Here is a 12,942-nt window from a genome sequence, read left to right on the forward strand (position 1 = left end):
GTCTGACATTCCCACAGAACCTGTGGGATGAACTATTACTGACGTAGGCGATTGTAACTTAGCCTTAAAGTAAGCCTGACTTGTAGTCATTATTATCCAACTGGATGTCTGCTGAGAAACTGGCTAACCCCAGTTCGCAGTATCATATAGAACAAACAACGTATTCATATCACGTACTGTAGACGTTCGGTACATATATAAACGCGTAATGCGTGTACCACATTCAGAATTCTAGAATGTGCTGTCCCCACAGGAACCACTATTGGTATATTGATGTGAAGAATACGAAAGCGGATTTCGTCCGAAGATCTGCTTTGTCATGAGAAACTCAAATACGGTGGCTTGGAATACAAGGCACCCAAATATGAAAACAAAACCCTTGCCGAAGCACCCTTGCCGACGACAAGGCTAGAAGAAAAATGTTTTCCAAAGTGAGAAACTTAATTCTCATTTGTTGTAAGGGTTCAAAAAATATGAAACTTAATTCCCATTTGTTGAAAGGGTTCCAAAATATGAAAACTGTAATAAATCTGAACCCAACCTCAAATCGCCTGGCGCTGTAGGTGGGATAAATAGAGTCTGAACTTTGGTGACACCTTGTAGAAAGATGTTTACAGACGCAAATAGAGGCAAACGTCTTTGAAAATACGTTTACCACACAGATACCTGCACACTTAGTGCAGATGAACGCAGTTTTCCATCCCACCCTGTTTAACAGAATACGGGTAACTTGAAGTATGATGTTGGAAACTTCCGAGGTTTACAACCTATGTAAACACACTAAATTTTTTTAATAATGAGCTGCCTTAAGCGGCTTACTATTTCGTAACATGGTTGGTATAACCGATACTGTAATGCTCTATTTTTTAAGAGGGCGGTCTGAACCCTCACCCCGTCAACCGCAGCTGCGGTACATAGATAATAAGTATATAGATAAGTATGGGTAAAAGAACGTTCCCTGATGTAACAGGTTGGACGTATTATGAGCGGGCCAAGATCGTGTGCAAGTATTCCTTGAAAATTCGAGAAGCAAACTTCTACGAAATCCATGAGATACCACCAGTATGACTGTGACGAACTGTCTTCTGATCTGTTTTGGCAACGGAGAGAGAAACGGAAAATGGCGGAGCCAGATACACGATGCTGAATGACCCCATGAATGTGAGAGACTTCACCGCCACTGCCCTTGTGATCTGTTTTGTACACATACTGAGCTTTTGTAATTGTGGCGAGATGCCATCATGTATACTTGAGGGTAACCTCCTTCTGTGGACTCAGATATGAAACACCTCTGGATTTAATGTCCAGTTTTGAAGATCCAAATGCTGACGGGTGAGATCATCTGTCTAACAGATGTCCACTCACGGATTGATCTCTTGACATTTTCACATAATGGCGTTCTGAGCCATTGAAGATTTGAGTTACCTGCCGCATTGCCATGCGGCTTCTTGGTTCTCACTGGTTGTTGTGTATGCAACTGCCGTTGCTTCGTTTGACTGCTTAAGGCCAGCGTGAGCCAGGCATGAAAAAACAAAATTACATGAAACTCACGGTTGTTTCTCTCCACGAAAATCTTTAGTAAAAAGCGAAAGATTTATTCGTCCTGAAGAGAAACCAGAGTCTATCCCTGGTCAGACTGAAAGTGAATCATTTATTGCATTGTAAAATGCACAGAGTTCTAGGACATTTATCGACAGCAATCTGTCGTGTTTTAGAACCTTTGCGTTGATTTTAACTACAAATCCTGACTCTCTGTGACTGTCGTCCAGAGTATATGCACCCTTGTCCCTCTGTGGGTACGCGAGTGAAGGGTGGCGAACTAAATTGAAAACACATCTTTATTCTTAATAGATGAATACACCAATGTACCGCTAGTGTGCGTGTACTTTTGTTCTTGCTGGTGTAGTAGGTAAAAGTATTTGATTTACCGTATTCATAATGTTACCTAGGAATTGACATCGTTTTAGACAGACTTAGATGCGATTGTTTTCGAACTTGATCTGCTACCGCAGTATACCTTAGTAGCGCAAGCTAGAGGAACTTTGTTGATACATAGTTTTTATGTGAGATGAGCTATCATCCCAACATCACTTTGGTAAATACCGGGAGCGATAAGCAACGGTAGAAATGAAATGGTTAATGGTTGTGGCGATTTGCAAACGCTAGAACCTGTGATGAAGAAACCGGACTGGGTAAATACGCATTGTGAAGATCAAATGCAATTATACAATTTTGTGGCTCCAATAAGCAAAAACTAACTGCAGAAAATCCATTTTCTAACTGTAGTAAATGACTTGCTGATTGATATTGCAACGGAGCTGTTTGGTTTTGCCCAAACAGAGGAGAATAAGTAACTCTGACTGTGTTGGCGTACTATTGCCTGGTTTATAACCCAGCAAAGACTAAATGACAACCTGCCAAACCGTTCGACAGAAGCAGTTTTGTACTCTAAGCTGTAAATAGCTGAGACATATATGAGTTGAAGTCCTGAAACCTCGCAAATGTAACATGAAAAGACGCGCTTCCACAATTGTAAAAGAGGTCATCAAACCACTGGCTTGCTGACTGTAACGTCATGTCGTTACAAAGCGTGACTGTTTCGTATAAAGGTATAAAACGCCGTTACAAGTATACTGTATGCGCTAATGGCTGAATATCCTAAAGGGATAAAATGCCGTTACAAGTATATCAAATGTAGGAGCAAACAAGCTCTGGCCTTGTCGCGCTTAACTAGCGACCATGAAAATAACCGGCGTTAGCAGAAGCTTTACAGATATACTCTGCAGCTTCTTTTAACAGTGATCGGCATGGTTTCATACATAGATTCTAGTGACCCAATGGGGTTTTTATAATGTTTGACAGAAACGCATATACCAATGGCGGATCGCGTCCTTTTGGAAACGATTATGTATGGTTGTCCAAAACCCCGCACTATCTGCGTGCTGGACTAATGTACCCTTCTCACTCGTAGTTATCTGTGTGAGATTTGACATAGAATCGTGCATTAAATTATAAGACCAGTGAAATAAACACTCTGGTACCCAAAGGAAAATTGGCCCTTTGGAAAGACTGTCTTTTGTTAGCGCTGGCGGAGTCATTCCGAGACTCCGATTACCGCTGTTTTAATTTGAATTGCCAATGTTAACAATTTTAGTCTGCACTAGAGCCTTATCCGCTATGTAGACAGACATCATAATAGGCAACAAACAGACACTTGCACGACTTAATAAAGTTATTATATGGCATATATATCTATATATATATGTTATTGCTGAACAGCATATTTATTAGGAAACTAAAATGTTCTTTATGTGAAAAGCAGTTCACATGGGCATGAAACCCGAACCAAATTCCTACCAACACCCCTGCGCCTTCTGGTGGCTTAAAGATGTAGGGCAGGAATGTTCTAGAATAATCCTGAACTAAAAATTCCCACTAACACCCCTGCGCCTCCTTGTGGAGCAGAGGTGTATGGGCGGAATGTTCTGGAATTATAAGCTGGAAAAACAGCAATGATTAAAATGGCCCTCATGCCATGCTTTCACAGAAAATCACAGTACAGGTTACCTGCTGCAGTGTTAATATAGGCTGAACAGCCTATTATACAGTTATTATAGGCTTAATAGCCTATTATACAGTGATAACACAGGTGTAGGATACAGTAAAATACATGCATTTAGTTAGCCTTCATTAATATGAACACTGCCTGCAGTGCTATTATCTTACAGCCTTAACAGAAAATATGGTTAAACCTGCAATAGGCTATGCCAGTGATAGCCTATTGCCAGCCAAAGCCTCATATATATATTATATATATCAAATGTGCTTAAACATATAATCACAGGTCATACTGATATCATGCCAGCAAAAAGCTTCATTATATATCATCTATATAAAAATGTGCTGAAACATATATAATATACATAGTCTACAGTGTTATAACCCATGACACTGTTTAAAACGCTGCGCTGCTTGTGAGGTAGCTGAGCAGCCTATTTAGTAACCCATGCAGCCTTTTGCTGCTGCTATGGCCATTACTTCCCCTCCCCCCCCCCTGCATCCCCATGTTACCTGCAACGTACGGGGATCGGGTGCAGGGAGCAGGAGAGCGCTGTATATAGCGTCCGGGGATCGAGTGCAGGGAGCAGGAGAGCGCTGTATATAGCCGGGAACCGTCCGGAAGAGCGGGCAGCGCCTTCCTACAACAGTACACAGTCCTGTGTCCGGCATCAGCAGCGTGCGGTGTTCCTGGCAGAGCGGGCGGCTTTGTTATCACACGGAGCCCTTCCCCTGTCTCGGCGGCGCCTCTGTAGTGGTGCCGGGCAATCAGCGCTGTGAGAGCGGCCGGCGTCTGAGTGACGTGCGGCCGCTCTGCGCGTAGTTCAGTGGGACCCTCAGCGGCGGCTTCAGCGGCGGCTCCAGCACACTTTACACACAGCAGGGCGGCAGCGTGAGCTGACCGCCCTAACATACCTTGTTCCATGTGACGGCTTTTCTCCTGGCTGTGACGGGGCTTCTCTCTGCAAGCTCCGTTTCAGCCTCCAGCTTCACATGTTGGCTGTCACTGGGCTTCTCTCTGCAAGCTCTGTTTCAGCCTCCAGCTTCACATCTTGGCTGAGCTCAGTTTCAGGCTTCCTTTCAGCTCTCTGTCTCATCCTGGCTGTGACGGAGCTTCTTCCTGTAAGCTCCGTTCAGTTTGCAGGAGACAGTGGCTGCCTGTGGCTGTGAGGGTGCTCTTTGTGAGGACCGACACGCCATGCGCTGCCTTATAGCGCCTGTGGCTGTGAGGGTGCTCTTTGTGAGGACCGACACGCCATACGCTGCCTTGCAGCGGCACCATCCCGGACCCATGTTTTTCAGAAACTGGGACGGGAAGTGTAAAAATTAAAAAGAAAAAGAAAAAATTAATAATCTTCTGAAATGTGGGCTCATTCCCACAAGCCGATGTTCATCTGTGAGCACCGAAAAAACACTGGCAAAGTACACTGAGGTACTTGGGGATATGGAGGGGGGGAGAGTCCTAAATTTGAATATTCAGTGCCTTTGTTCGGCTACGCCCGTCCATATCCCAAGAGTACTCCAGTGACCCCTAGTGGATGATAAAGAAAACTCTCAGGAGCTCAGAGATGTTCATCCTCTCCTGAGGGCACATTTTTCTAAACTGCCTGTGGGAGGGGGTATAGAGGGGAGGAGCCAGCACACCCAGTGAAGAAAATTTAAAGTGCACTGACTCCTTTGGACCCCGTCAATACCCCATCGTACTAGTTTCCCCCAATATCCCTTATGGATGCTAGAAAAATAAAAGTAACAAAACTAGAAACAAATGTAATTTCTGCAGTACTGAATAATTTCACTCATCTCAAGCGTTCCATGACGGTCGGTAATAGCATTACACACAAAAGAACCAATGTTATTGACTTCTAGGGTCCCTCCATCTCTCTTTCTGTTTATAACATCATCCTCTACTCTATTTATGAAATCTGCTGCCTTAGTATAATCCTCTACTGCGTTTTCCCCTTCACTCCCCACATTAAAACCATGTCTCAATCCTGTGGCATCCAGCTCTGAAACATACCCAGAAACAGTTTCTTTCTTATCCAGAAAGCCACCAAAACACTCATTCATGCTCTTTGTTTCCTCTCACCTCTGCAGATCGCTTCAGCATCTCCCTATCCCGCTTAGAATCCATTTTAAATAACAGATGTGCTCTCATACACCTAGCGTCTACACACCATATAGCGCAAGATGCCTGGCATGACTGAGATGAGAGGAGTGAAGTACCATATTATTCTTTGAGTTTTGTGTCTTACACACATCATAGAATCAGTGAAAAACCTACTCACAGTGTACTAGTGATAAGATGAGGACTTAATGGCACAGGAATTGGTTTTACACACATACAAAATGGTAGATTAAGCTGAATGGAACTTCGTGTGAGGAATGCTGCGGCTACTCACATCAGAGACGTATTTGCACAAATTTAGACTCATTTAGTCGCACACAACTGTACAAATGCTGCAAATAATAATGATCTACACACACTAGCAATACAGCTTTCTCAATTCTAGTATTGTAGTTTTATAGTTTTATTTGTGTAAGACGCACATTTTAAGCAAAAAGACACTCAATGCAGCCAAGTTGCCCAAAACCTGGTGCACAGAGATGGCTATTGGGCATAACTTGAGCCACAGTGTACGAGGACAAATCTGTACCAACATACTTACAAAGCCTTAAACTGCTCCTCCCCTCTCTACACTGAGAACCTCATCTCTCTTAACATTCCTTCAAGCCATCTCTGATCCTCCTCAGAACAAGGATTCTCCTCCATCCTGCTCACTTCGCCTCATGCCTGCAAGGTTTCGGCCGAGGTGCCTCCATCCGTTGGTACTCACTCCCAACCCATTCTGTGGTGGGATATTAATGTTTGGTACTTATGCTATAGTGTATCAGTGTATATTGTATCTATGCTCTGATACCATGTTACAATGTTATAGGTTTACCTTGTACGTACCCTACGTACACTTTGTGGCACCTTTATAACTAAAAGTTAATATGACCCCTCACCTTTGACGTCATCTAACTGGCTCTCAAACCGGTCCAGAGACAAAGCGATGCATCTCACTAGCATGTTTGAGTCCACTAAGGAGCTGTTAATCTGGTTCAGGAAAATCTGGAACTAAACCAGAAGTACAAAATAAAGAAACAGAATGGTCAGATTACCAGGTTTTACGCAGTATTAAAGAAAAAAATCTTTTATATATTGCAGTCAACAGGACAGCTAAATCTTGCAATCAGCAGGTCAGCTAAATCTTGCAATCAACAGGTCAGCTAAATCTTACAATCAGCAGGCCAGATAAATCTTACAATCAGCAGGTAAGCATTTTGGACAAAATGTAGTTAATATTTTAAACTACTGAATTAGAAAATGTTTACAGCAGTTTTGTTCTAGCAGCTTAAACTTAAATATCTAGACAGACATGGTATCTTTCACCTACCTTTTCATCTGTATTTATATATTTGTTAAATCTCTTGAATGCATCCATGTTGAATTTCATCAGCTCCCCTAGGAGATCAAAGTAACTCTGAAGGACGTCTCTGGACTTGCACTCGCTGTCCACGATACAGTAGAGGATGTGCTAAAGCAAGAGATACTCCGTTATGTCTACATTTACTTCTGATATCAAACTCAAGTTTATTTTACTAGCGACACATTTTCAGGAACTATTCAGGACAGTACTACACGGGTGGTCTTCTGTTTGCCGGCGGTCGGGCTCCCGGCGCTCAGTATACCGGCGCCGGGAGCCCGACAGCCGGAATACCGACAATTATTTTCCCTCGTGGGGGTCCACGACCCCCATAGAGGGAGAATAAAATAGTGTGGCGCGCGTAGCGCGCCACCGTGCCCGTAGCGTGGCGAGCGCAGCGAGCCCGCAAGGGGCTCATTTGCGCTCGCCAAGCTGTCGGTAAGCCGGCGGTCGGGCTCCCGGCGCCGGGATGCTGGTCGCCGGGAGCCCGACCGCCGGCCAGCCGTAGTGAACCCGTACTACACAATATGATCTCTTCCTCTTCCTATGGACAAGAACTGACACCTGGAAAACCCCTTCTGTTGCAGAACCTTTCAGTGTGCTTAGACCCCTAGATTGCTGTTGTGAATGACTTATAAGTGGGGAATAGAGGAGCGCTGTCCTGGAGGGGATCAGTACGAAATCCCGCTGGAAGGGATCCCCGCGGTCGGAATACCGACACCGGAATCCCGACCAGCACAATCCTGACAGGGGAGCGAGCGCAACGCAGCCCCTTGCGGGCTCGCTACCCATGGCACACTAATTTATTCTCCCTCTATGGGTGTCGTGGACACCCAAGGAGGGAGAATATGTCGGGATTGTGCCAGTCGGGATTCCGGTGTCGGTATTCCGACCGCCGGGATCCCGTCCGGCGGGATCTTGACTGCATCCCTCCTGGAGAACTCCTGAAATAGGAGTTACTGGTAAAAATAGGATTTTAATTACCTACCGGAAAATCCTTTTCTCGTAGGCTGTAGAGGATGCTGGGGTCCACATTAGTACCATGGGGTATAGAAGGGTCCACTAGGAGCCATTGGCATTTTAAGAGTTTGAGAGTGTGGGCTGGCTCCTTCCTCTATGCCCCTCCTAGCAGACTCAGTTTAGAAAATGTGCCGGGAGGAGCCGGTCATAGCTAGGGGAGCTCTACAGAGCTTCTCTGGTAAAAGTTTGTCTTTAGAGTTTATTATCCCTGCTTCGTGGGACTAAGGGGGGGGGGGGAGTAGTGTCCGCCCTGCGGGGTTTGAGCCCCTATCTCCGCTGACAGGACACTGAGCTCCTGAGGGGATCGAACGTTCCCCGCCACAGGGGATCGCTCACCCCAGCAGCATGCCACCACCCCCTTACAGAGCCAGAAGATCGGTGGCGAGTTAGTCACCGCCCCCCCTTGCAAGCTGGGGGCCGGTGTGAAGATGGCAGCAACAGTGTATGGAGCGCAGTACTAACTGCGCTCCGTGGCTCAGCGGTACACAGTGCGGCGCTGTGAGTGGCGCCCTGAGCCAGCGCCTACACCCTACACTGACCTCCAAGCCTGTCAGGGTCCCAGGATCGCTGCCAGCACAATTCCTCAGGCCAGTATAATCTTCAGAAGAGCGGGAAGACAGCGCCATGAAGGGGGCGGAGCTTCTCCTCAGAGCGGACCCAGCAGCGTTCAGTGCCATTTTCCTGCCTGCAGAAGCGCTGTCAGTGAGCGCTGTCCCTCCAATTCAACTCCAGCTATCTCTTACGAAACCAGGGGGTTGTAGAAGGGGGTGGAGGTTGTGTAAAGACTGTGTAACCTACTAAGGTGCACAGTCAGAGCTGGTTGGGGTCTCCCTATACCTTGAAAGTGCTGTGTGTGGGATGGCTCCAATCTCTGTGTTTCTCTTGCTATTCCTGGGGGTGAAAGTGTGTGTGTGTGTGTGTGTGTGTGTGTGTGTGTGTGTGTGTGTGTGTGTGTGTGTGTGTGTGTGTGTGGGTCTCCATTAAGCTATGTCCAGGGACTCTGTCATATGCTGCAGAGGATATGTCCTCTCAGGATGATTCCATTCCATGTAATCAGGATTGCACTGTCTTAGCGGAGATACCAGCTAGGGAGCCTGAATGGTGATCCTCTATTAGAACTATGATTTCTCAGATTTCTACTAGGGTTGCACAAAATGAAGCTGCAACTCAGGTTTTACAGAACTCTATAGCAGTTTGGTCCGGTTCCGTTACCTCAGGACCCCCTGCTGCATGTTCCCACAAACGTGCTCTTGCCCAGATTATGCAAGATGACACGGATACCGATTCAGACACGGCAGACGGTGACAGGAATGTGCTGCTATTCTCTTGCAAAAGGGGTGCAGTTGATGATAGAGGCTATTAGAGATGTGTTGAATATTGCTGATAAAACACTTGAGCAGGTTGAGGAGGCTTACTTCACTGACAATAAGAAAGCCTCACTAACCTTCCCTGCGTCAAAAGAATGAAATGCTATATTTGAAAAAGCATGGGAAAACCCGGAGGAAAAAATTCAGTTTTTTTCCCCTTCCCTGAGGAGGATAGGAAAAAATGGAAAACCCACCCATAGTTGACGCGTCTGTATCCAGACTCTCTAAAAAGGTGGTTTTACCTGTTCCAGGATATACTGCCTTAAAAGAGCCGGCTGATCGCAAAATGTACACTACGCTCAAATCTATATACACGGCTTCAGGGGCGATACTACGTCCTACTATTGCCTGTGCATGGATTTCCAAAGCTATAGTAAAGTGGTCAGACACGTTACTTGAGGATTTGGATACAATGGATAAAAGTGATGTTCAATTGTTTTTATGTAACATTCAGGATTCTGCAGGATTTATGGTGGAATCCATGAAAGACCTGGGTTCCATGGCTGTGGGGATATCTTCCATGTCTGTCTCAGCTCGTAGGGGACTTTGGCTGCGCCAGTGGTCTGCCGACGTGGAATCCAGGAGAGGTGTGGAGACCCTACCCTACACAGGTCAGGCTCTCTTTGGGGAAGCGTTGGATGCGTGGATTTCCACGGCTACAGCGGGTAAGTCTCCTTTTCTTCCCTCAGATTCACCTGCTATGAAGAAACCCTTTTCTTCAGCTGCATCTTAGTCCTTTCGGACTGCCAAAGCAAGAAAGGCCAAGCCGTCCAACACCTTCTTCAGAGGATAACTAGAGTATTCTTTTGGACAATTTGATATTTGCGCAATCCCAAAAAGCAGCCTATAGGGAAAACGCAAACCCTAGGAGTCTCTCTCCAAGAAACCCCAAACAATAGTATGTGAGAAAAAAAAGGATTGGGAATGCGTTCCTTCTGGCGCTAGTAAACACACTTCTGCCAGTGAAATCACAGCCACAACTTAATTGTGCACAGAAAAAACACAAATAGGATAAAGGGTATTCCTTATCTTATATAGATATCCAGACGATTCGTTCTCAGTAGATAGGACTATTCCGTTCATAAATTCACATGTGAATAAAAAAGAAGTATCATGTGTAATACAATTACAACATCTTTAATACAGACATACAATAGTGACATAAAACTGAAAACATGTGAAAACTGGCACAGTCCTTTGTGAAGGAGAGTCAGAATAATTACCAGCAGGTCTGAGTACCAATAAAAGTACTCAAACAAGTTCTTAATAAGTTCCCAATCGCCTCTCCGGAAAAAGCAGACTGGAGCTCGTTCCTGGTAATCGTTCAGCAATCCAGATGTAATAGTAGAGACTGTACTGCAGACCCCTCAATAACCAACGCGTTTCCACCTGCTTTGCTGCAGGTCTTTTTCAAGGTGAAAAAGACCTGCAGCAAAGCAGGTGGAAACGCGTTGGTTATTGAGGGGTCTGCAGTACAGTCTCTACTATTACATCTGGATTGCTGAACGATTACCAGGAACGAGCTCCAGTCTGCTTTTTCCGGAGAGGCGATTGGGAACTTATTAAGAACTTGTTTGAGTACTTTTATTGGTACTCAGACCTGCTGGTAATTATTCTGACTCTCCTTCACAAAGGACTGTGCCAGTTTTCACATGTTTTCAGTTTTATGTCACTATTGTATGTCTGTATTAAAGATGTTGTAATTGTATTACACATGATACTTCTTTTTTATTCACATGTGAATTTATGAACGGAATAGTCCTATCTACTGAGAACGAATCGTCTGGATATCTATAGAAGATAAGGAATACCCTTTATCCTATTTGTGTTTTTTCTGTGCACAATTAAGTTGTGGCTGTGATTTCACTGGCAGAAGTGTGTTTACTAGCGCCAGAAGGAACGCATTCCCAATCCTTTTTTTTCTCACCTTCTTCAGAGGAGGTAGGCCAAAATCCATGAAACCTGCTGTGGCGGGTTCCCAGGAACAGAAACCTGCTGTGGCGGGTTCCCAGGAACAGAAACCTACTTCAGGCACGCCAAAGTCCTCAGCATGACGGTGGACCGTGCGGTCTGGAGGTGCGGCTGAGGCTCAGGCATTTCAGTCATGTCTGGGTGTCGTCTCGCCTGGATCCCTGGGTGCAAGATATTGTGTCCAAGCGGTACAGGCTGGAATTTCAAAATTTCCCTCCTCACCGGTTCTTTAAATCAGGCTTGTCAGCTTCACTGGCAGACAGGGCTATCCTCAAGGAAGCCATCCAGAAGTTGGAGGAGGCACAGTTTGTTATACCAGTTCCACCCCATATGCAAAACAAAGGTTACTATTCGTACCTTTTCGTGGTACCGAAACCGGATGGTTCGGTCAAGCCCATTCTGAACTTAAAGTCGCTAAACCCCTTCATGAGGGAGTTCAAGTTCAAAATGGAGTCTCTAAGGGCGGTGATATCAGGTCTGGAGGATGGGGAATTCCTGGTATCCCTGGATATCAAGGATGCGTACCTCCACTTTCCAATGTGGCCGCCGCATCAAGCTCATCTCCGATTCGCACTGTTGGACTCATTTTCAATTCCAGGCCCTGCCATTCGGCTTTTCTACAGTACCGAGGGTATTCACCAAGGTGATGGCGGAAATGATGGTTCTCCTCCGCAGACAGGGGGTGAACATAATTCCATATCTGGACGATCTGCTGATAAAGGCATCGTCCAAGGAGAAGTTGTTACAGTCCATTGCTCTCACAACCCATCTACTCAGGGAACACGGTTGGATCCTGAATATTCCAAAATCACATTTGGAACCAACCAGGAGGTTGTCCTTTCAGGGAATGATCCTCGACACAGAAGTGCAGAGGGTGTTTCTTCCAGAGGAAAAAGCGTTGATGATACAAACAATGGTCCGGGATGTCTTCAAGCCAGCCCGGGTGTCTGTTCATCAGTGCATTCGCCTTCTGGGTGGCCTCTTACGTGGCTCTGCAGTACGGGAGGTTTCATGCTCGGTCCTTCCAACTGGATCTCCTAGACAAGTGGTCGGGATCTAATCTACACATGCACCAGAGAATATGTCTGTCGCCAAAGGCCAGAATTTCACTCCTCTGGTGGCTACAATTGCCTCACCTTCTGGAGGGCCTTCTGCAAGTCTCCGGGGCTGGGGCGCAGTCACTCAAGGGGAAACCTTCCAAGGAAGGTGGTCAAGTCTGGAAGCCGGCCTGCCGATAAACATTCTGGAACTAAGAGCCGTCTACAACGGTCTTCTCCCAGCTGCCCATCTTCTGAGAAATCGGGCCATTCATGTGCAGTCTGACAATGTAACGACAGTGGCTTACATACACCGACAGGGCGGAACGAAGAGCAGAGCTGCAATGTCAGAGGTGACAAGAATCATCCTCTGGGCAGAAAAACACGCGTTGGCACTGTCAGCAATCTTCATTCCGGGAGTAGACAACTGGGAAGCGGACTTCCTCAGCAGACACGATCTCCATCCAGAGGAGTGGGGTCTCCATCCGAAGGTGTTCAAGGAGGTAACGGATCTTTGGGGTG

At 45.9% G+C, this 12,942-nt stretch overlaps 1 protein-coding gene and 1 non-coding gene across 2 annotated transcripts in view; both read right to left on the minus strand.

Moving 5' to 3' along the window:
* Positions 1–12,942, minus strand: part of TRPC4AP (transient receptor potential cation channel subfamily C member 4 associated protein) — a 175,149-nt gene that overhangs the window by 10,319 nt on the left and 151,888 nt on the right. Inside the window, exons 15-16 of the mRNA XM_063960144.1 lie at positions 6,996–7,136; positions 6,565–6,676 (exon numbers count right to left, since the gene is read on the minus strand). Coding sequence (XP_063816214.1) covers positions 6,565–6,676; positions 6,996–7,136 — 253 coding nt within the window. The remainder of the gene's footprint in view (positions 1–6,564; positions 6,677–6,995; positions 7,137–12,942) is intronic.
* LOC134899892 (U5 spliceosomal RNA) lies at positions 1,504–1,623 on the minus strand. The gene has a single exon (XR_010173438.1). It is a non-coding gene; the product is annotated as a U5 spliceosomal RNA (small nuclear RNA).

The sequence above is a fragment of the Pseudophryne corroboree genome, chromosome 3, assembly GCF_028390025.1.
Source record: "Pseudophryne corroboree isolate aPseCor3 chromosome 3, aPseCor3.hap2, whole genome shotgun sequence".
In the NCBI taxonomy this organism is placed as follows: Eukaryota; Metazoa; Chordata; class Amphibia; order Anura; family Myobatrachidae; genus Pseudophryne; species Pseudophryne corroboree.